A 25,608-nucleotide genomic window follows, 5' to 3' on the forward strand; every position below is an offset into this window, starting at 1 on the left:
GTCATTGACACCAATTGAGTGTTAAGAAACGTGAGTCATGGCCAAGAAACCCACAGTAAGCTCTGCAAAGCACTGGTTCTCATTTCACACGCAAAGAGGGAATTTACATAGAAGTCTTAAAGGCACAGCAGAAAAAAACAGCCTATTTGTAGGGCCAAGAGAGGCTGGAAAATTGCCATGACAAGCTAAATTATGACTGTTTTTATTTAAAAAAACAAAAAAACTTGATTTAAATGGACCTTGTGGGGAAAAAAGCATAAAATGACTGCCTGTTGTGTACAAATGATGGTTTTTGAGAGATTCTGAGACAAAAAAATATTAGAAGCTTTTTTTCTATTCATCTTTAGTGGTTTGTAAATATTAAATGTTGTACAAATTTTGGATGTGTGAATGCACATAAAAACATTAATTCTGCATCAAATTGAGACAAAATCATGTGACTTTATTTCACACATGACCCATTTTATTAATTTTTTTTTAAACACATTGCTACATGGTTTCATATGTGTAAACTTCCACACACACACACACTCACACAGCTATTAGGTAATATAATCTTATATTTATAACATTCCGAAAAAATAAGTAAAAAAAAAAGATTTTTTCCCTTAATATTATGAACCAATAATTAATTTATAGGAACTTCCATCAAGAAGAAAAGTATTGGGGTCAATTTTGAGTTCATGCCAGTTGTAGACTAAAACGGTTAAAAATCATCATTGTTAACTGAAATTAAAAAACAAGTTGCCTTGGGAATTAACTGAAATAAAAGGTTTAATTTAAAGAAATAAACTAACTGAAATATATACATTTTTAAATGAAAAACAGCTTGAAAAATGAAAATGAAGAATGTTGCTTGGCATTATCTGAAATAAAATGTTTAATTTAAAGTACTAAACTTACTAAAACTAACAGAAAAATAAAAAGAAGCTAAATGTAATTATTTAAAACATGAAATCACATAGCAAAATTACTTAAACACAAAATGAAAACTGAAATTATAAAAATAAAATCTAATTCAAAATATGAATAACAAGTGCCCATTTTGATTTTAACATTGAATTTATGTGTTTTTTAAGAGTTTGCAAATGGGAATAATATATACCCTTAGAACATGAAAAATGTATAAAACCACAGTATAATGCTTTATTCTGCTTTTCTATTTCAGCTTTATCTCATCATTGGTTGCTGTGGAGTGCTGTGTGTGTGTGTCTGCTCTGTGTTGGCAGGGCCAGTGCTAAGCTGTAGTGATAGCATTGCTGAGAATATAATGAGGTCAGTGGGATTTGTGGGGTGAGTGACGCTCTTAATATAGCCCATGCATACCTATGCACGTTTGTATGAGCGCACATGTACACAAACATATGCAGCCGCCATCATTGAGCAGGCATGAGCACATAAACTCAACATATGTGAGATCACATGGATGCACACAGCGCGTGTCCGCAACATGTGTGAGGCTATAAGCTACTGTGAGTTCGTGAGCGTTTGGGATTGTGTTTGAAATGGAGAGAGTAGGCGAAAAATAGGCGAACTGGCTTAGATTCAATTCAGCCTGCCTGGTCTATCTCCGGCAAGTCTCCAGCACTCTTGGCATAATGCGGAAATCTCTGATTCTCTGTGTCTCTCTCGCTTCTGATTTCTCTTCTTGAACCTATCTCCATCTCCTTTTTCTTCTGCTGACCTATGAGTCAACCAAACAACCCGAACTAGACCTGTGATTCCCAGTCTGGAGAATGTACCAAACTCCATGGGGTTCCTGGAAATTGTGATTTAGCTTTTTATATATAAAACTGTCTTAAAGGAATAGTTTACCCAAAAATGAACAATTCATCCTCATGTTGTTTTAAATCTGTATGACTTTGTTTCTTCAGTGGAACACAAAAGGAGGTATTTTGAAGAGTGCGCTAGTTGCTGTTTTAAGAGATTTGACTCACAAAATCATTCTTTCATCAACCAGAATTGCTAGCTTTCAAAAACTGTCATACAGGTTTGGAACAAAATGAGGTTGAAAAAAAAAAAAAGGATGACTAATTTTTTTTTTTTTTTAAGGGGAGACACTGCAGGCAAAAACAATTTTTTCATGCACCTGTCAAATTTGAGATTTTGGGCTTTTTGGTTTTTATAAAGTATTTTTTCAGACTGGTGGAAAGAAAACATCAAAAAGACACTGTTAAGTGTTTCTTTAATAGCACTTTATTTATTACTTTTGACTCTAATATGTCAATAAAATGAAATAAGAATTTCATCCAGTGTTTAGATTTTTGCTCTAGAAATGTATGCAAACTAGGTAAGTAAGGTGATAACTATTAGTTATATTTTTTACCCTATTCACCTGCAGTGTCTCGCCTTAACAGTATTATTTTAGTATTATTTATACTAATATAGTATTTATTAATATTTTATTTTTCATTTTAGTTTAAATTGTAGTCATTTATGTGCCTTTGTCATTTTATTTAATATTAATAATTTTTTTAAAAAATATACGTAGCTTTATTTGATTTTTTTCAGTTTTAGTCATTTTAGTTTTGTTTTTTTAATTTATTTTGTTTTGTTTTACATTTTAAGCTTTATTAAACATTTTATTAAAAGTTCATTTCAGCTTTATTTGAATGAACAAAACATATTTGCATTCATTTTAGTTTTAGTTAACAATAATAACACTGTTTTGGATTAACTACCTTTCTAATATTAAGGCTACCAAAAGGTTAAAATAATTTAAATTTAACTGCAATAATTTAAAAAAAAAAATTTACAGTGTAATGTCAGGTCATAGGAACACAATTCCGTTATTGTGTCAATGAAGGAGCATTTTAATCTTATTTATGCAGCCGTATTGCTACCTAAGACCACAAAGGTTGGGAAACACTGCTCTAGTCTAGACAACATCAACAAAACCAGACATGCAGACAACAAGGTGAAGAATGCTTCCATTTTTCAGTTAGCATTCAATATTCAACCAAACTGTATTTGGTTAATAAACACGCACACGGACACGGACACGGACACGCACTAACAGTGTCAGGCAATTTATGACTATGGCATTCCACATGTCCATGTTATTGATTGTACCACTGTTGCTCTGCATCAATACAGACATCAGTCAGCTTGCTGATACACCCAGAATCTACATGACTCTCATTAAGTGAATCCCGACTTATATATTCTCTCTCCACGCTGACACCGACACAAATCATTCACGTTTCCTTAGCAACTACACCACAGAACGGCACCAGCAAGGCCTATTTAACAGGTCCCAAGTAACGGCTAGAAATATGGCCCTGTGTTTGGATGCAGTGTAAAGAATTGAGAAGATGAATGTTGTAGAATGATACACTAATGTCAGTGAGCACTTATTTAGTCCAAGCAGATGTTTGAGTGTGCGTGCTAATGCTAAGGAGCACGGCGTGCATTTTAAGACTCCATTAATTTAAGAATAGTTTCAGTTAAAGTCCATGTCTATTAGCTTTGAAGCCATCTATATGCTTGCATACTTCTAAGAGTTAATACAATTAGCTTTTAGCACATATATTCATTTTTACAATGCAAATTTACAATGTTGCTCTACCAGGAAAATGGGCCGAAAATATTGATGAAACGTCCTGCAATACACAGATGTTGTCCAATCAAATGCTTTGTAGAATATTTTCATCAGTCATAACTCGTGGAGAGGAATATCGCAGACACTGGAAAAGGATTAATCTTTCTATTGCACATTTGTGTTCGCGGCACAGTATCAAATGGAGTATATTTTGAAAAACAATGTGTACGGCTGCATACAATAAGTTTTTGCGTCAAAACTGAAGTATGTTTGGGCTTTATACCGCCTGCAACCAACTAGCAGTTACATAGGTTCACGTAACTAAAGCTTATTAGGGAAAGTGCCCAAACTTTATTTCAAAAATAAATATGTCAGTGCATATGATTTAGTTACATCATGGCCTTGAGACTTGATAGTCTGTTGTAGATGGGAGAGACATACCGTACTTATTCTAGAGGATCTAATTGGACAAAATTATGTCTAGTTGAGTCATCAACATTTTTGGTCCATTTGAAACATGTATGTGTACTTAAAGCTAATTTTGTCCACTCTTAAGAGTACATTGGCATTAGCATTGGGCTTTGAACCATTTAAAAATCAGGAGCCACTCTTGTAAAATCATTTAAAGCATTATTTTCACCCTAAAATTAGAAAACCTCCTTGGTTTGCTTTGAGAAAGTATGTTAGCATTGGGGTCAAGTGCTTTTTGAGGTCAACAAGCAGTTAGCAAAGATATGTTTTCGAAGTAAGACACCATGTCCTACCTTGAGAGTGCGATCTCTGCCTTCTGCTTGGCTATGTCGGCGGCCTTGTCTGCCGTTTCGACCGCCCTGTCCACTTTCTCGCGGATCTTGCTGGCACGTAGTGGGATGAGGTTCTTGCGTTTGCCGCTAACAAGTATGTTCTGTTTGTATTTACCCTCCTCTTTGGTGCCGTCGGGAAAGGTGGTGCATCCATAGCCATGCCTCTTGTTGCCCAACCACTCGCCTTGGTAGTGCAGTCCGTCCGAACGCCGGCTCACCCCGCATCCTGTCCTCTTGTCGTTCTTCCATTCGCCGGCATAACTCTCGGTGGTAGTGGCATCTACATCATCCTCGCCCACTGGCAGCTCACCCTCCCCTTCGCCAAGGCTGATGGTTGAGTTGATGTCAGATGCGGCGGAGCTCACCGTACTCATTCCGGCCTCGCTGCGGAAGGAACTCTGCTTGCTCCGCTGGCTGGCTAATGAGCTCTTGGACTCAGATTTTCGCAGCTTGAGACCACTCAGGAGTGAGCGGCGGAACAGGCCCTTCTTTTTGTTCTTCAATAGCTCTGCCTCACTGTGCGCTGTCAAAACGAAGCCTCCACGGGAAATGGCCGGGCTGCCCGCTGCTAGGACACCGCCGCTCCCCACGCCAGCCACAGGTGCCCGATCGCCAGTCAGCAAAGCTGTGCCATTGCTGTGCTCGGAGCGCAGAGAGTTTATGGAGGTGCGCAGAGGTGAACGGATGACGGCCGCCATGCCGTACGGAACGCTCTGCCGTACGCCGTATCCATGCCGCATGCCACCCACCCATTGGCCCTGGTATGTACCTGAGTGCAAAGATAGGAGATAAGAGACAACTTTAGACATGTACACTACGAATCAGCAATCAATCTGTCTGTTGCAGGATTTTGCGGAACTGCAGCAGATGTGAAACCCAGGGTTCCCCTGCTGAGTTTGCTGCCCTCAGGTTTCTCCAGTTTGGAGAGTTGCCTCATGTTTTCAGCTCTGATAGTCTGTTGGCCTGTGACTATGCTGAAAAAAAAACATTATATAAAGAAAACTGACTGAAAAGGCTGCCTTTTAGCTGCAGTGGTAAAAAGCATGAATTCTGATCAAAGAAATCAGTCTTTTCTAATGGTTTCGGGGACTAGAAAAACAGCCAGTTGCAACAATAGTGTCAACCCTGTTGAACCCTGGGTTTCACATCTGCTGACAAGTCCCAAGTTATTTCATCTTATTCATGGAAAGTTAAATTGTAATTTAAATAGCTGATGGCAATGGAAGATTTTGTGGACCCGAGTCCATTTGCGGCAAAGTTAGATTGAAAATATCTGTGAAACCTTTCAGTGAACTTTTGTGTGCTGACAAACAGGTGCTTTGAGTTTTGGTCATTTTTCCTTGTGATTGTGATTGAAAACCAAAGGAAAGTCAAAACAACAATTTAGCTGCAGGCACTTAGTATTTTGAAAGGTTAATTGCCCTTTTACCTGCCTTGATGCTATAAACTTAACCACTAGGGAGATCATACTGCAATTCATATCTCTGTAATATGTTTGTGCCTTCTGAGTTACTCAATACAGTTGGGAGAGGTGTGTAGTGTGTTACTCCAGGCACAAACAGTAATAATCCTTGTGAGCTCAATAAAATGCTTCTCTCGTTGCTTTTGTGCCATGCAATGATAGCGAGTAACAACTTAATGAAAAAAAAGAATGAAATATTGTGGGGCAGTGCATAAAAATAATGTGGAAAAGTTGCCTCATACTTTGCTACAGCAAACTACGTTGAAATATACAGTGCAAATGTTGTATATCACCTAAAAAATAATCGTTAAATACTTATGTAAAATACAGGTTTTTGTCTTGTTTTGCCAAACTATCAAACTAGGTGCATTATGCCCCTGACACACACCATTGTTACAACTGTGATCACTAATAGCGTCATCAGCATGACCAACCTCATCAATGGCAAGCGCAGGAAGTGCCATAATGGCAATAGTAGAAGAGTGTTTTTGGCAGCCATGATCTCCAGACCTGGCTCCATTACTTTCCTTATTGTGATGGAGTCTCAAGGGACCAAGTTTTCATCTTATCGATCTTAATGTCCATGAGGTATCACAATGCCCATCAATTTAGCCGCCAGCAGTGTTATTTATTGGTGAGTGTGCTAACAAAATAATGGAATCCTGCGTTCTGTAAAGTTTCCTTTATGGCCCTGGCAGCCTGATCTTTCTGTCGGGAGTCTTGATGAATCACCATCTTGGAATTTTCATTAAGTGACATTGGTAACCAATAACACTAAGGTTCTCGCAGGTGATAAAAACAGCACTGATGGGCCTTAATCTGAAAATGTTGTCACTGGAAGAAGAAAAAGAACATTTTAATCCTTATGGTTTAATCCTTATAGGACTGGTGCTTAATTAATGGCAATTTACAGCATATATCAGTATCTGCTGAGAAAAAGTTATAAGTGGTTAAAGCCAAATGCAGTTACAGGATGTCTCTCTCCATGGTTCTGAAATCTGGGATAATGCTCTCTCTCATACAGACATGTTTAAAAGGATAGTTCACCCAAAAATCATTTACTCACTCATAAACCTGTATGATATTGTTTCTTCAATACATACAAAAGCTTTTTTGATGATATCATGGCCATGTAATATAGGAAAATTCAACTGTAGTGTTCAGGTTATTTATATAAAAATGTCCTTTTGTGTTCCACAAAATAGTGCCATTTTAAAACAGTGTGAGGGTGAGTAAACTGAGTGAACGGTCCCTTTAAGAGTTTGTGCTCACCTAGCATGGATCTTTTATACCGGAAGGTGTATATTCACCATCCACCTGATCTGTCCTGTACTTTTTGGCACTCTATGAGATCACCTCTGATGTAACCACTATCCCTACATGCTGATGATTCATTCTGGCCAACGTTCTAGAACATGCTGGCACTATTACTGTGGCAGCCACACACACAGCTCACTGTGCTACTTCCGTTATCTCATCATCTCTCCCACCTCTTATTCGTTCTCACCCTCTTTTCTTTTCTCCCATCCATTTTGACTATACATTATCAGCTTTCTCATCCTGTTAGTTACATGCATACACATTCAGCCATATGAACGCCCCCATTCCCTCTGCCTGTATTGATTTCTGTGGGTTGGCATGTCAGCGAGGGCTGCTGGATGGCTCGATGGGGCTGGAGCTGTGCTTGGTGGATTTTCCCAGCCCCCCACTTCAATATACATACTTTCATAGCTTACAAATAGCCCTGCCACAGAGCTATCTATCCATCTATCCATCTATCCATCTATCTATCTATCTATCTATCTATCTGTAAACAACAAAAATGTCAATAAACCCAACATACTCTTATGGTAACTGTTTTATGTTTTGGCAAATTTGTATGCCCAATGAGAGTCTCATTGTCCCAGTGAGAGTTGGGTTTAGCCAAGGTTTGGGGGTGAACCTTCATGCGAAACAGCCATATTCACCAGCTCATGAAATAGTTGTTTTCTGATGAGATTCAGTTGATAAACCCTTCAAGGATTTCATATTTTTATCAGAAGGAGAATACTTGCAGGCTGAGTGTATGTATGAAAGAGAGAAAGCAAGTACTGCAGTTGAAGTGAGAACAGGAAACTGACACACTGTCACAGGCCTGTACTGTTGTGAGTCTGATGCCGTGTTCCGGCGGAGGACAGTTGGCCAACATCTGGCTGATGCTTACTTCATATTGTTGGGCAGCAGCTGCGTGCTGTGTGATATGTAGATCAAACACAGGCCTAAATTGATGGGAGTAGCTTGGAAAATTCCCACACACACTGTCACATAGAAAGAGAGGAGGCATCAGTTCACACCTCCCAAACATTCACAGTGTAGTTCTTTCGCACAAACGCACACACTATCTTCCATTCATTATCTAGCGCACACATTTGCTTGCTTCAGATTGAACCGTAACATTCCAGAAGACTAAAATATCTCAAGATTTTGAGATAACAGTAGCTAAATATCTTCATCATACCAACATTATTGTAATTTTAACAGACCACAAATGAAATAATCTATTTCCTGTTCTCATTTTTCACAATTATTAATCTCTACAGACTTATTGTATAGCAAGCATTTTTTGAGGATAATCAGTAACATTAATGTCCTTAAAACAAAAGCAAATCTAATAGATAGTTCAATGGATTATAGACGAGAGAGAGAATTTTTGATTATGATTCATTGGCAGGCCTTCCAGAATAAAGACTGTCTGACAGTGATGTAAAACTGCTGACGTCTGTAGTGCTCTGATTGATGGGCACAGCGTTAGCACAGACACAAAACTAAGCATCCGACTCTGAGTCTGGCGGTCTGAGGACAAGAGCCGCCCACTGGCTGAAATGGTTTTGTACATTACGTCTTCCCGTTTGAGGTATGTGGTAGGGGAACTTGTCCTTGATTAGCCTTTGAACTGTTCTGTGATCCCTGGCCTCAGGCAGAGTCCCAAGTCACAGCGACTGAAATTAAGATGCAATCTTCACTGTTTTGTAACAAGATGTGCAGGAAGAGCACAATATTGGTGACGCTTTACATTAGATTATATTTATGGACACTGTAATGTACATTTAATTAAATACAAAAGTATATTACATTGTTTACAAATGAAACATTAAGTACGCTTTGTTAGTTTTCAGTTCTTACATTTAAGCTAATCATTTACATATTCTTCTTTATTTAGATGTTTATATCAAACGATGTTAACATTTTTTTAAATTTAATATGAGCCTGAAGTAGCTGCATTACAGATATTTATATAGACAGAAAGATAATTTATAACTTTAGTGTAATTACCATGCTAAATAATTTGCATACAATTGCTTTTTAATATCATGTGTTAATTCCTCATGCGTCAATAACTATTATTATTATTATTATTATTATTATTTGCCATTGCAAAATCAGAACATGCTGGGAAGCCTGTAGTAGGATTTTTGTCAAGAAATTGGGCAGCTTCGCTCATACAAGGATGCTACATACAGTATAGAAAACAAGCGGTATGTCAACTTTTGGATAGGATCATGATTCATTTGTGTAAATACAGTTAATGTTTTGTCTTGTGAAATGTAAATATCTATTGTGCTTCATCAGGAGAAGAGCTAAACAAAATGCTTTTTTCTGACATTTTATCTCATTAACTGATCCATAACTGACATAACATTTTATGAAACAGGAACAGTCAGGATAAAAATCTGGACTGCAAAAAAAGTGGACATTTGTTCATTTCGGACAAAACAAACAGCCACCTTTGACATTAAGAAAATAGGTTATTATCGGTCAAAACGAATTGCTAAAGTGTCCCCCATGTATGATTTCCCAGTGAGCTCAGGCAGGGGAATGAAAGTGAGATCTCTTGTGGTAAAAACACACGCAATCCGTAAGTCCTTTGATAATTCTGCAGGTAGCCATAGGAACTTCTCATTAAAAGAGGCAGTTAAAGAGGTGTTATAAGTAAACAGCATGACAGGCATGCCTAATGAAGAAAATTTGTTAGATAATCGTTGGAAACCCTTCTCATGTATTACTATGATATCGTGGGAAAGCTACTATCAGGGAGAAAGAGATAGAGGGAGAACAGTCACGACACCGGCGCGCTGCTGGCGCTCTCCGTGGTTCTGAAGATAAGAGTGGGTGTATAGCCTGCCTGTTTCAGTTGGGTTTTATATCCTCCCGAGACTCTGCAATTCATTTTTGTTCACTGTAGTGGACATAAGTTGTTTGTTAATATCGCTAAGACCGTATTTATCACAGTTTAAAGTATTTTATCACAGTTTATATATCATTAAGATGAAATCTTGGTCTTTTCATCTAAATTTAATATTAAAATAATATGATCTAGCAAGCAGCAGGGAAAATACAATCCTAAATGCAATATATAAAGTGTGACTAACAAGAAAAGAAATTGGGTTATCAAATGTTAAAAGAGAGGTGAAAATTACTCCCATATCGTTTATTGTTGATGTTAAAGGCAACATGTCCGATGCAACTGTTTGGTATTTCATCCGTACATCTGGTATTTCTGCACACATGCCAAACCTTGTTTTTGTTTGTTTGCTGGGTCTCAGGAGGTTAAGATGTTCAAATATCCAATATAATGTGTATTCTTTACATGAAGTAGATGTCAGATCACTTGCTTTGTGAATCTAACAATTCTTTGAACAAACCAAGTGTGAATATGCAATATAGAGAACAGCCTCTCTCTAAGGACACAGACGTTAGTATTAATCAGAGGAACATCTAATTGAATCACTGCACAGCTGTGAAAACAGCAATACAAGTGAAAATGCAATAGCAAAAAGAAAAATGTTGTCTTGGATCTGTCATTACCTTGCTGACTTAAGAGTATATGGTGTATATGCAGACAGCAGTAGCCTTGTATGAGCATGGGACGTCTCACATAGGTCACATGGTTATGTGATTAGTGGTCCTGTATTGGCGTTCTATGAGTCCTGCATCCCACATGTCAAAACTAATTTGCTTGCGTTTCCGCCGGAGGCCTATGAGATGTATTGTGCAACGGCGCAGGGCACACAGAACAGAAACGGTTAATGCGGAAAGATCAAAGACGCGGAAACATCACAGGACAGATTTGATCACGCGCCTTCCCCCCCGGTTGAATTTATAATCGTTTCTTTAACAATGCACGCAGTTCTGTTTCGAGGTTGAATACTTCTTGTTTTTGCCTTTTCATGTGTCGTGATCAGGGACGCATCTGTTTAAAGAAATGGTGGCTCACTTGGCCTAAATATCTCACATACAATGCTAATTAGAATTCATGCCAGGAAAAGGCAGACTCCCGCAAAGCAGGCAGAAAGTCTGTTTGGATCGGCTCTTCCATGAATTATTAATCTCTTGTCTTTTTCACAAAGTCAGCAATTGCACCTCAGAGTAATTGTTGCGTGCGTGTGATTGCGGGCCAGACTCTCGCAGAGTACACATCTGTCGGCCATGCTTAAATCCAGGACAGTACAATTCTTAGAATGAAACAGGTGTTTGTATCCATAGATGGACTAAAGAGATGATCTCTTATCCGCAACCTACTGTAAGATAAACCATCCTTTGGGCATTCATCATAGCTTTGGAAATAACAAGCACTTCACGTGGCAGGCCAGAGGCGACTCTTCCCTGATGCAAACCGCATACTTTTATTGCATTGTCAGTCTTACATAAACAATGCCATAAAAGTGTTGTTTATTCAGGCGATGTGTTATGTATATGGAGCAATGGTATTTGCGACAACGCCCCACAATACAAAATAAAGCCACACTTAAAACCAAATCTCCCTGTAAGCCTACATAGACTAGCAGGCTGTTATCCGTTTAAGGGGATTTCAGTTTGACTTTTTTTTTCAATGCTATGTAGGTGATGTCTGTGAGAAGTGGAATAGTCCCCATTTTAGGATTATAAACAACATAAAATCATCCTGAATGTATCTGAACCACATAACCGATGAGATTGTTTCTTTTTGTTGTCTGCCTTTGAGCAAGGCAGAACGCCACTTTTCGGATGTCAAATTGATCAGCATTTTAGTTTTAGTCATGCAAGAGTGCTGGGAATTGCTGAATATGAGCCACATAGTGGACATGATGACACTGTTGGCCTGGAGCAACGCAGAGTTCCACATTGATGTATGTAAGTACTTTACTCCCTGACTTCTGAATAATCATTAGGGTTACATCAGAAACTGAAATCAGAGCAGCCGTAAAAGCAAAAATCGGCCATATCCTGTACAATGCCATTCTCTGTAGACAAGTAATCCCTAAGGTGCTGACTGAGGGGTAAAACAGGACAAGACATGTTATTGAATCAAAGATTAATGCATGTGATGCAACGTTAATAGTTTTGAAATATCACATAAAAGGATGTATTCGCAGCCTAGAAATGTCAGTTTATATTTATAACACCGTTTGTGTTTATATTGCATACTTTGAGAGTATCTCCTGTAGAAGCCAGTGGAAACTAACTTGCCCTCTTCAAACCTGTCCTCTTGTGTGATGTGTGATGGGGGAATTCAGGTCATAATGTGAACAGATGCTTTAGTGTGTGGCAGCTGTAGTGTACTCAGACAGCACTGAGAGCTGATAATGCCACTGTAACCTCTTTGTGGCCCTATTAACCTCCTCCAGTATTGTCTCTCCCTTCTCTGGCTCATTTTCTTTCTTTTTTTTTTTCTTGTCAATCTATGTCTTCTCTTACTGCTTACTGTGGTCGTGATTAAGTGGCCCAGATTAGTACCAAAGTAAGTAAACACCATTAGTGAATCAGCTAGCCAATCAGAGTGGCGAGCACTGAGTCTCCAGTGACACGCTGACCTGCTGCCAGAGTCTGTATGCGTTTCCACAGCAACTTGCTGTAAAAGACACACAGGCAACACTTCCATAATGCAGGGAGATTGAGAGAATGAAACAAAGAGACAGAGGTTATGCTGCTCCAAAAATAGGTACACCGTTGATGAGTACAAGCCTCATTCACCAGAATTGACACTTAAAACAGTCAAATGGGTGCTGATTTTACTTTTTTTTTTACTTTTAATTTTACTCATTGAAACAATATCTTTAGGGAATGTGAAGATGCATACTTAGGTATGTTTCTTTACATCTATACATTCAGCTACCTTTAGAAAAAATCTATATATGAGTATATCATAGCCACATGAGTCCCTATACATACTACTACTGTACCTATTTAATTAAAGGGACTACTTATTTTACTCATTCTTATGTAATTTCAAACCTGGTTTCTTGTGCAACACAAAAGAATGTTTTGAAATTAATGTTTCAGTGTATTTTGTTCATACAATGAATGTCAGTAAGCTCCAGTATAGTTTTGGACCCCAGTGACTTTCTTCTGCAGGTTTTGAATTACTACTAGTAAAGAGACTAAGGGTGATGAAATGGGAGATTTAACTTACAAAAATGTACAGAGGTGAGGGTTCAGCTCAGGCGACTTAGGACAAGTATGCATTTATGTTCCAGGATTGCGATTTTTAATGAATATTCACTGACAGAAAAATCCTTTTTCAAGGCCAGTTAGAGATAGGCAGTTGCACAGGTGTTATGTCAAGTTATGCCACTGTGGTGGTTTTAGTTGTTACGAGTAAATAAGCTTCTTGTTTAAATGTTACCTTCAAGGCTATTGGTCTTGGTCAGTTATCCAGCCTTTGTATCATCTTGCCAGAGTCAAGTTATCTGCCAAGAGTTCTTGACTTTTGTTTTGGTAATCTTAGTTTGTGCTATCTCCAGAACAGTACGCACCGGAAACTTTGTTACAGCCCAAATAGGGTGTTCCAGGATTTTGTCGAGGGATTTTGCAAGACCTGTAGGTTAACTGGTATCTGTCATTCGTTCTCTCTCTCTCTGTCTTTCACTGCCTTTCTAGATGTCCAATTGGCCTTAATTTGAGCCCCCAATTTTATCTCCTCAGCAGCTTGTGGAGGATGGAGGAAATAGCTTGTCTAAATGATGAGGAGTAGAGGAAGAATAAAAAAAAAAAATCAACAAGTGATGAATGGTACAAAAATGGAAATCACAAGGTATTAAAGAAATCTCTCTGTGCTGTAAGAGTGTGTTTGTGTTAGCCATTAAAGGGAGGTTTTACATTTACTTACCTTCATGTCATTCCAAACCTGTATGACTTTCTTTCTTCTGTAGAACACATAAGTAAATAGTTTGAAGAACACTGGGGCTCCAATGTTAGGGTGTTCCACAGAAGAAAGACCGTCATACATGTTTGTAACGACAAGAGGGTGGGTAAATGATGACGACAATTTTCAGTTTGGAGTGAACCCTTTAAGTGTCTTATTGCAGAGATATCAGCAATTTGTGGTATCATTCAGTCGGAAGACATTCAGACTTTTTACAAACTGAATCTCTTGAAAATAACTTGGACTCTTACCTCCATCAGAGTATGTCTCCGTTCCATATCCATCTTGTAGGCCATTGTTCCATGTACCCTCATATTTGCCACTGGTTCCCGTGCTTTCCCGCACACCATAGCGTCCCTTAAATCCATGTGTCCACTCACCTTTATAAACCCACTTGCCCTTGTTTTCAACTCCAATTCCATGGCGCTTACCTTGCGCCCATGTCCCCTGATAGGTGTTCCCACTGGGCCAGGTATAGATGCCCACCACCTCAAAGCCGTGACTCCAGGAGCCTGCGTACTCGCCTTGGCCCTTGGGTCCTGTGCAGATACCATGGCCATGGGCCTTTCCCTCTTCCCACCCTCCACAGTATGATCCCCCATCATCAAAGTTGAACCTGCCCCCAGTGGACATGCATGAAATAGGTTTTGGCAAATACTCCAAATATCAAAAAGAAAAGAAAAAGAAAAGGAAGTAAGACCCAAACAAAATCAGACTTGGAAATGGGGCTGGGGTGTTGGTGGAACGCTGGGGAAGGAAATGACCAGTATATGCTCCCTTTAGTTGCCTTAGAAAACAATGCAAAAACTTCAAAGTAAAAAGAGGAGCCCTCCCGGGCAGTAGTCCCCTCCTGTCAAACTAGGCAGGAGCAGCTTGAGCCCTCTCAGACCATCCTCCTCCAGGAGTGGAGCTTTTTTTTTCACAAGTTGCTTGCTTTCCTGCAGTTGCTTCTCAGTGATGAAAGTGGGCCCACGCCAGCCATGCGCCTTGTTCTGTCATTACCAACGCAGCAACAATTCTCTCGGTTCTGGTGCTCTGGCCCCCTCCTCGTTCCTGCCTCCACAGAGGGCCCCTGTGCCAACACACACCAACCCTCACTCCTGCTCACCCTCTCTGGGGCTTTGAGCTGTTTCACTTCCCCTCCCAGTCGCTGAGACCACCAGGCTCCACCTAGAAACCTGTGAGTCTTCAGAGTGACGGCCGATGGATGAAGCAGGCAGGTAGCATTTACAATCGCATCCTTTCTGCCAGGAGCTCACCTACTGTTGTACCAAATCCACCCAACATACTGATGCCACACAGGGAGACAGAGTGCAAGAGAAACCAGAAAAAAGAGCGATGGATTCTGCAAGCTTCAGTCTCTGTCAGCTAGCAGCAATGCAGTCTCTATCCCCACACAATCACATGCATATATACGCACGCTCTCGCCAGCACAGGATGAGCGCGCAGCTTGATCGCAAACAAACTGATGTGATTAATTCCTTATCTGGGCACTGTTTTGTCGCTGTCTCTGCTTTCCTCTCAGCTCTCTTTTCAGGTCTGTATAAAAATCCTGTGCTCCGGTTCGCTTGCAGGTGGGAAAACCAGATTCATTGTTCCTGATTTACCTTCTTCTGTTCCTGCTTGACTCAATCACATTGTTGGAATGATTTTCATGTGACGCTGATTGTCTTTTTCTCCGTCGTCATCTTATTCCCCCATATGCTTGGATGTCGCTCTCTCTCTCTTACACTGGTGTCTCTCAAATCTGATCATTAGAGGTGGACTGTTCCAACGCAGCCAACTCCCCCTCCCCCTTTCACATTCTCGCTCTCCCTTCATTTAAAGAGACATGCACTGTGTTAATGCTTACCGCTCTCTCTCTCTCTCTCTCTCTCTCTCTCTCTATCCACCTCAGGGAGCAAAGATTGCTTTTCCTAATTGCCCGGCTTAGTCCTCCCCCTGCCCTCCCGCTAAATCTCCCGCTCTGCCCTCATAGAATAATTAGAGCATTTGTCAGTTAATGATATGGCTTGAGATGGTGCATTAAATCTCTTTGTCGCAGGTGAGATAATATAAAATCTGCTCTGTTGACCTAGGCACTTGATCATCCTTACTGTTCTTCTCTGGATTCCATGATATCTGTAAGACACAAAGAGCATCTTTTACTGTGGTGACTCATATGATTCATAGCCAAAGTATGTGATAATTGAAGACATATCACTTATTATATTTTTTATATATATATATATATAATATGTATATAGTTTGTATCCATGTAATCATACCTTTTAGTTTTGACTAGCAATTGTGTGTAACAGTCTGTAAAGACGAGGAGGGATATTTATCCTCTCAATTACTGGGGATCAACTCTGACGAAGCTGTGTAAAAATACTCTGACATGCTGCTTTGGCTCAGCAGGTAGTGAGGACCCAGGTTTCATGCCGTAAACAGGTCACCAACAGTTTAACTCCAAGTAGATTTCATGTGATTCATGTATATTTCATGCAACTTGTGTTGAGCAATGTTAACTCATCGCGTTTGGTGGTTTAGCTTATCAGGCTACTTAAGTGATATCCTGCTGTTGGCTTGATTAGCATTAGAGAAGGATGGGATTTTATAAAGTGGGTTCAGCAGACAAGAGTGTGGGAGAGTGTATATAAGACAGATATAGCAAGGGAAGTGCATGAGGCACAATAAGTATAATTTCAGAATGACAGTTGTTGCAAGGTTGTTCTTACTAACAGTCATAATTTCTTTGACAATCAGATTTAAAAAGGCAAACTATATTAATAATATTGCCTCGTTGACCATTAAAATAACAGATTTTTAACCAAAAACACACATAGATATGAATTATAATTCATTATATGTAATTGTATGGGCTTTATCCTGTTCTAATAGCTCCACAAAATTGTTAAAGGGCGGCAGATGACATTTTGAAAAAGTAATTGTGTGGTTTCCACTGTACCATTTAGAATTTGATGCAGACGCACTATGGCTGTGGCTGGTTGAGGCCTGAGGAGCCTTACCATGAGTTTAAGCCCAGAGACGCAACATCACTCAAACTTGTTAGCAAAACAGGCCGCGATGACTCACGCACCCCTGCAGCACAAGTGAAAGAATCAAGGCTGTTATTGAAAATTTGGAGAGTTATTAAATTAGCTTTCCTTAACTGTTTAACCACAGGGCAGCAATAGAAGAAAGAGGGACATTTGCAAACTCAGGTTTTTGGGTTTGTATTAGGGATGAGCATGTTAACCCTCATGTACTGTTCAAAAACAGGTGACTTCCTGTGTGGTCCAGGTCAAATTGACCCGTATTGGATTCAGTGTAATTCCATAGAAATTACGACATATAAAAAAAACATACAATAAAGTACAATATTTTTGACTGCCACTCCCCCAGACCTGTGAGATGTTTGTGATTGCACTTTTTTTAACGATAATATCTTGGTCTAAACCTAAAGTAATCTTGACAAATTCTATATCATTTGAAAGGTTTTGGACTCTAGTTTTCATATTTGGTTACTGTTTTTCAAAGAAATGACAGAGCAATAGATAAATAGCGATAGATTCTCCATTTGTGATATAGTGCCAAACACACTTTTATTCTATACGTATGCTTTTATGTGTTTTAGAGAGAGAATTCAAATCAAATATTAAAGTTACTGCCCAAACTATTTCTGAATAGGATGTCTACTTCAAAAATATTTTAAAAATTATAGAAATATATAGTTCAGAACACTCAAACAATAAATGGAACTCAAGAGGCCCTGTGTATAACCTAGTGGACAAGTTTGGTACTGCATCCACAAAATCGTACTTAAAAGTTAATTTTTTGAGATATCAACCTAACATTTGGCACAAAACAGGTTCAGATGACTGGCTTTGATTTTCTTGAAGATTTGGTGGCAAACGTGTTTTGTAAATTTGCTATTTTAAATCAAATATAAAAATATTAATTTTTATCATTTACAATTTCATACATTTCAACTTCTATAACTTTTTATAAATTTACGTTTACTTCTACAATAACCTGTGATGTTTCACCTTTAAAAAGATACCAATCTTAAGTCTGTGCTCTGAAGTATTCAAGTTTTATAACAATTTTAGCCGGAAAAGTCATTTTTATGTCTATGCTCAAAAACTGTGACTTACAGTTAAAAGGCTAAACAGTTTTGTTTTCACAAACTTTGAAATTAAAAAGTTGTTAAACTCATCAAGACACTGACACTAGGAGGCACTTCAGGACTAGAGTTGAAGAGCTCTGAAATACAACAAAGGAATTTGTAGTTATTTTGTGTGTATTTCAGTTGCTTTTGAATGGATGCCTATGCGGGTCAAATTGACCCACTAACATCACAAACGTATAATTTCTGTATGTATATTTCACAACGCATCAGTGTGTTGAAACTGTGTATGCATGTTCATGACCCTAAACGAGAAAAAGTAACAAAACTTAGTAAATTGTAGTAATTTACTTATTTTCTTAGTAAAAAATAAAAAATAGTACTTCAGATAGATTAAAAATATTTTACCACTTTGGCTGACAAAATATTTTTTTCTGTATTTAAATGAGTGTGGAAAAGCTACTTTTTTGCTTCATAGGATTGTAAAAACTAAAATAACAAAATATAACCAAGAAATGTTATTATTTTGGGTCTGTAGAGTTGCCTTAGAGCATTAAAATAGGCAGGTCAAATTGACCTGGGAACAGTACGAACGTAACAAATTTTTTTTTGGACATGTCAAAACACATCAGCGTGTTGAAACTTTGCATGCATGTTCATGACCCTAAATGAGAAAAAGTCACAAAATTTCAAGAAAAAAAACAGGTTAACTAATATTTCTGACAACTCTGACCCAGAACAGTACATGAGGGTTAAATCATCTCAAACACTTGGGTACATAGGGCAATGATTTAAATGTGTGAATTGTTGGTGAAAGAGAATCTCCATATGTATCAGACGAACATCTTTGGCATCCCACTCACTAGCCAACTCAACAGGAAAAAACACTCAGAAAGCGTGTCTATTTGCTTTTCTTGCTGAATACTGTAATTATCGTAATAAGCATACACCACTATTTTTGTCACAGTTAGCTTGACCTTGTGTAGTTTTGCTTTCTGATGAATTGGTCCAAAAGGTACCACTGAAAATTACACTATAGCACACTAAATTACAAATAACACTCCTAGTTGATGTTTTAAATTCCGTATAAATCACTTCAAGCATTTCATGATCAATCATTGCTGTTAATTCTAAATACTTCAGTACTCGTGCCCAACCTTAGTTTGCCAATTCTAAACTGTCTGTCTTAAATCTGTCTTGATTTTATTTTATTTTTTTTTGCATCCCTCCAGTTGGACTAGTATTGGATTCATATATTTTCAAAGCTTTAAAAATCTGAACACCCACCACTTTTGCCTGAGCATCGCAATTATTTATAAATTTTAGTCACAAGTCACAGTGAGAGCCAGTTGCTCCCTCTAGTGGTTATTTATTATCAGCAACAGTTTCATTCCAGCACTGTACATTTATTAGGTTATACTTAAGTTTAGGTAGGGTCTTTTCATATTTTCTGTCAGTGGTTCTTAAATAGATGTCATGAACTAAAAAAAATAGTTTTTGTGCATCATGTATTAATCTGTTAATGTTCATTTATAAATATACTATTATTGCCACGGCTCTGAAAGACAGATGAGGCGAGGACTCAAGTGCAGGAGAAAAGTGGGTCTTTTAATAATAAAGAGAAATAAAAACTGAACAAAAACCACCCCGAGGGGGAAAAACAGGCAGGCAGGCAGAGAACTGCAGTACATGCAAACATACCCACACACGACTACAAACATCTGACATTAAACAACGAAACAGCACAGGACTGCAGACACCAGAGCTGCGTTCAGCCCCGAAAAACGGTGCAAAACGTTTATTAAACGGAAACGGTGATGCTTGAACACCCTGTTCATCATCATCATGTTGATATGCTATGTTACTATAAAACTCTTACGACAAACATGTCTTCTAATATCTTCAATACCGAGCTGCAGCGGACACATATTAAATGACTTCACTTGGACCCATTTTGTGATCTGTCTCTTTAATACCGCGTGGTTTATATACACGTTGCTGCTGATTGGGCTGACATTTTTGACACACCCACCAAACAAGAGAAAACGTATCTCAAACCCGTTGCACACCGTTTCCAGAAAACATGTCGTTCAACCCAGAAACGGTAGCAGAACGTGTGAGCCTGAACGTGCCCCAGGAGAATAAATGGGGAGACAAACGAGGAGGACACAGGTGAAGTAACTAAAACAATAATCAGATAATAAGGAGGGCGGGGTCAGACAATAGACAGGAGAGCACATGGCACAAGCCATGTGCTCAAACAAACACACAGTGACATCTTGTGGCCAACCAGGGCACACCAGCAGGACCGTGACAATTCTTCTTTTTTTTTTTTTTTTTTTGCATATTGTAATAGGCTACATACAAATTAACATTAATGTTAATTTATAGAACTTTAAATGTTAAAAGTAATCAGTACAAATTAACATGTACCAAGATTAATACTAAATGCTGTAAAAGTATTATTAATTTGGTTTATAATACCTAATACACAAGAACAAAAACAATGGGCAATCTGCAATCCATTGAAAACTAGTCTAAAATGCATCATATCGTTTGTCAGCGATTAAGACTTTTAACCCTTGTGCATCAATAAAACAAAAGTTACACTTAGGTCCATAGTCGACAAAAATTTCCATGTCAAAAAAATGGTCATAAAAATTGGAAGCTTGGGAGCACAGACTTAAGTTTCGTCTCATTTTAAAGAAGACCCATGTCAGATTATTGTTGAAGTAAAAAAAGTTTAAAATGTGAAACAAAAAAAAAGTTATACAGGTTTAAGTTTATGAAAATGATTTATGAACAATATTTTATAATTTATTTTATGATTATTTTGTATATGAAACATGTTAAACCTGCTAGAAAATCAAAGCCATAAATCTTAACAAGTTAGATGCCAGCAAAACTCTACTGGTGCACACAGTGCTTGGATTTGTGATTTGCAGTTTCTCTCTCTCAATTTTTATAAGAACACACTCGTACACACACACAATTTTTTTCATGACATGCATACAAACCACACTCTGACATTTATACCAACGGTATACACATTTATAGCTGCATTTATTTTCCTATTGGATCTATAACATGCAGAAGCAGAAAACAGGAATAAAGCGAGTATTTGCTTTATAGACCCTTTATAGACCAAACCTGAAAAAATGGCACCATCTGGTAAAAAAAATAAAAATTTTAAGCCTTGCCAACAGAATGAAAGCCTATTAACCAAAATTGCATCATTTTACAGTTAAACATTTTAATTTTAATTAAACAAATTAAAAATAGCAGTTTTAATGGGTTTCAATGGGGACATTTTTGTCCAAAAGGCGCTGAGAGGAACTATTTTGTGTACCTAGTGCATAAACATTTTAAGCTTTGGAGCACAGAGTTAAGATTGGTCTCATTTTAAAGAAGACCCATGGCAGATTATCATTGAAGTAAAAAAAGTTTAAAAAATGTAACAAAAAAAAGTTATGTAAGTTTAAGTTTATGAAAATGCTTTATGAACAATATTTTATATAAAATATATATTTTATGTTACAAGTGGAACTCTAAACCTGCTAGAAAATCAAAGCCATAAACAAGTTGTGTTCCAAATTTGAGGTTCATATCTCATAAAATGAGCTCTCAGTAAGATTTTTGTTTGGGGCGCAGTACCAAATTTTCCCCATTAGATGCCAGCAAAACTCTGCTGGTGCACACAGTGCTTGGATTTGTGATTTACAGTAGAGTTTTTCTTTTTCAAATATTACAAGCACACGCACACACACACACAATTTTATTTTTTTTTGTGATACACATACAAACCACACTCTGACATCTATACCAACATACCCACACAATTATAGCTGCATTATTTATCCAATTGTCTTTAGGAAGTCGTGGCCTAATGGTTAGAGATTTGGACTCGTAATCCAAAGGTTGCGGGTTCAAGTCTCAGGCCGGCAGGGATTGTAGGTGGGGGGAGTGAATGACCAGCGCTCTCTCCACCCTCAATAGCCCTTGAGCAAGGCACCGAACGCCCAACTGCTCCCCGGGTGCCGCAGCATAAATGGCTGCCCTGCAACTGCTCCGGGTGTATGTTCACGGTGTGTGTGTTTTCACTGCTGTGTACACACACACAGCAGTGAACTGTGTAATAAATGCAGAGCACGAATTCCGAGTATGGGTCACCATACTTGGCTGTATGTCACGTCACTTTCACTTTCAACTTTCAACACTATAATATGCAAAACAGAAATAAAGCAAGTATTTGCTTTATAGACCCTTTATAGACCAAACCTGAAAAAATGGCAGCATCTAGTAAAAAAATAGTAAAAAATACAATTTTGAAATCTTGCCAACAGAATGAAAGCCTATTAACAAAAATTGCATAATTTTACAGTTAAACGGCACTGCGATTTAAAAATAGCAGTTTTAATGGGTTTCAATGGGGACATTTTTGTTCAAACGGTGCTGAGTGTTTCACTTTCTTGTACCTAGTGTAAAATAGATTTATTAAAAGAAATGAGGGTGGAATATTAAAATTCAAATAAAAATACACACCTGAGCCAAAATTTATGCAGTTAGCATTAACACAGGCAAAATGATCAAAAACAAAACTAAAATGGACAAAAATGTCCATAAGGGTGCGCAAGGGTTAAGATCAACAACTGCATGTTCAATTTGTAAACGACTCAGGTAATGGTATTTTCCAGATAAATATAAAAGTATTTGAGAAAATATGAATCCGTTAGATTGGGTGTGAATATTTAGAAGACTTATCGTGATTGAGCCCTGGGACAATTGGCGCCATCTTCGGGAAAGTTGACGTAATAAAATGACAAAACCAGAGGAATTCCTACAGCCAAAAGTATGCCTACAGCCAAAGGCATACTTCAAAAAGGTACTACCTCTGTACTACCATCACCAGAGTAATAATTCATACTACTTAAATAAATTTACCTCATGTTTAAAATTCATTTACGAATATATGTTAAATTAAGGTACCCTATCGCTTTAAACCATACAATATTTTACATTCCACATCAAATATGACTGCAGGCGCATGTGAGAGATACACAAGAATGTCGCTTTGACCAATCACAGCGCAGAATATGATTACTGGCAAGCTGTTCATCCAATAAAGTTCAACCGTGGGCGGGATTTGCTTGAAGTTCGGGATAGTGAACTACACTCAGTTCGAGTCGACTTCACGACAGGATGATGATTAATTCACACGCGTGAAAGCAAACAAAGCAGCGGATAAACTGTCACGTTTTTAAAAAAAAAACATTAAAACAATACTTCAGCGTCCGACGAAGGAATATACGGTTATATTGGCATCCATTCGACCAGTCAAACTGTTAAAATTGGAGAGTTTTTCACTCAAAATGTTTATTGCCCGACGACGTTTCCTTTGCGCGTGTACGGGAATTGCGATAGTTTCATCAGGACAAATCGGTCGAATGGATACTAGAAGATCTGAAAGAAATGTTCTTGTTTTATAATGTGCCCTGGAGTCTATTGAATAACTGGCTGACGTGGGGATCACGCAGGGGGGCTGGCCGAAAAAGGAGAGACACAGGCGGGCAGAGGGGCTGCACCGCCGCGCGTCTGGGATTAACGTTACAGTAAACACAGTTTGTTTCTTCAATATCCTAATAGGCTTTGACGAGATAATGCAATCGCAGGCATATAAAACGCGAAGGAAACTATGTAGTATGTCTTCTTTCAGGGGTTCTGAGACGCTCAGACTGACCACTGCCTATAAGTTCATGGATGTTTACGTCAGTGAATGATTTGGAAGTTTATAAAGGCCACCAATCACTGCTGTATGAACTTTGTTTTTAATATCTGATGTTATGAGTGCTGTCTAAGATGGTTGAGAACAGATGCTTTGTTCAGAGAGAGGAGGTTTACCGCTGGTTCTCCGCGTTGAGTTCGGCGCAGAGGGCTGAGTTTCTCTGCGGCCTTTTGGACCTCTGCGTTCCCATTGAGCTCCGCTTCCTCGGCTCATGTTTGGAAGACCTAGCCCGAAAAGACTACCACTCTCTGAGGGATGCAGAAATTAAAGCCAACAACCCAGCTGACCTCGCCAACCTGACCAACATCACGGATGAGGTCGTGAGGAGCAAGCTGCTCGTCTCTCTCGCGCTCCTCAGCTCGGACAACCGCGTAGCGGCGGGGGTGTTGTTTCGGACCCTCACTCACATCGACACCATCATTAACAACTACGGACTTCAGCTTAACGATGGCCAGACGGGAGAGCAGTTTTTGCTCCTCTTCACCATGGCTTCGAACCATCCCGCCTTTAGTTTTCATCAAAAGCAGGTGCTGAGGCAAGAGTTGATACAGATCCAGGAGATCCTTCAGGTGACAGTTGGTGAGGCGCCGTCGACGTCACACGGGGGCGGGGCCAGCGCTGCTGCGCTCCCAAGCGTGAGCGCGACCCCGACCTTCTCTTCCTACATCACAACATCCACCTTCAACTCCTGCCAGGCCGGATGTCCATGCTGCAAGGTGAGAAGCATTTAAAATCGGAATGAAATTCACACTATTTTCTAAATGCAGCTTTATAGATCTTATGCTTAATCCATGTTCTTTTTTTATTTTTATTTTGATCTCATAATATTGAATCAAAATCATGACTGCATCTTCTGGTGAAAATATCAGACCTCTCTCTGATGACATATGTAGGTCTTGTCCAATCATTTATTCCACTTAAACCCCGCCCCTAATGTTAATCTGTTTTCTCTTTTGAGTGCAACGCCCACATGGCAGAATCCAATCAACAATTGAAGCATAGAACCAATTTCCTGTTCTGCATTGTTTCTTTTTCAATATCTGTTACATTTATATATACTTTATAATATGGAAAAAAGACCTGCCACTACTTCTGTTTCATCACAACTACAAAGTGGTTGGTTCCCAGCTATCAGGGATTGTTCTCAGAACTTTGGCTAATGTTCTTGAAGGTTCTCGCCAAGTCAAGATGAACAAATGTTCTTGCAGTAATGTTAATGGAAATTTGTTCAAGTTATATGGTCTTTAGGAATATTCTCAAAACATCAGCACAAAAACATTATTATTTACTGTTCACATAATTTCTCACCCTGATTTATCTTAGTTGGATAACTTTTTTTTTTCAGAATCTTCAGAGAACATTTAAAAGTAGCGTTCCCATAATGTTTGCCAAATTATAAAAAGCAATGTTCACATAGCCAAGAAAAAAACCCAACCTTTTTTAACATTTTTGTTTGCTTTGTTTTCAGTTAGTTTAAGAAAGTAAAAGTCTTGGAACAAGATGAATGTTTCTAAATAGTTACTAATGGTGACAAAAAAATAATTCATGAATCAATAATTTTTTAATTAACCATCCCTTTAAGGTTGTAAACAAACTTTGTGAATGTGTGCTGAATAATGTTAGCGTGGTTAATTTTGATAGTCTAAAATTTATTTCTTACAAGACAGTATAGAGCAGACATGAAATCATTGGGTGGAGAGAGAAGGGAGGGGGATTGGCAAATGATGGGATTAGAATTTGGGTCGCTG

General features: G+C 38.5%; 2 protein-coding genes across 2 annotated transcripts in view; one reads left to right on the forward strand and one right to left on the reverse strand.

The window, feature by feature from the left end:
* Window positions 1-15,710, reverse strand: part of LOC306868372 (junctophilin-3-like) — a 29,757-nt gene extending 14,047 nt beyond the window's left edge. Inside the window, exons 1-2 of the mRNA XM_079414472.1 lie at window positions 14,219-15,710; window positions 4,306-5,113 (exon numbers count right to left, since the gene is read on the reverse strand). Coding sequence (XP_079270598.1) covers window positions 4,306-5,113; window positions 14,219-14,600 — 1,190 coding nt within the window. The 5' untranslated portion in view covers window positions 14,601-15,710. The remainder of the gene's footprint in view (window positions 1-4,305; window positions 5,114-14,218) is intronic.
* A 7,524-nt stretch (window positions 15,711-23,234) lies between these two features.
* The window catches only part of LOC306868339 (zinc finger CCHC domain-containing protein 14-like), a 33,108-nt gene continuing 30,734 nt past the window's right edge, over window positions 23,235-25,608 (forward strand). The window contains exon 1 of the mRNA XM_079414443.1: window positions 23,235-24,576. Coding sequence (XP_079270569.1) covers window positions 23,935-24,576 — 642 coding nt within the window. The 5' untranslated portion in view covers window positions 23,235-23,934. The remainder of the gene's footprint in view (window positions 24,577-25,608) is intronic.

This window comes from Barbus barbus (assembly GCF_936440315.1).
Source record: "Barbus barbus genome assembly, chromosome: 50".
Classification (NCBI taxonomy): domain Eukaryota; kingdom Metazoa; phylum Chordata; class Actinopteri; order Cypriniformes; family Cyprinidae; genus Barbus; species Barbus barbus.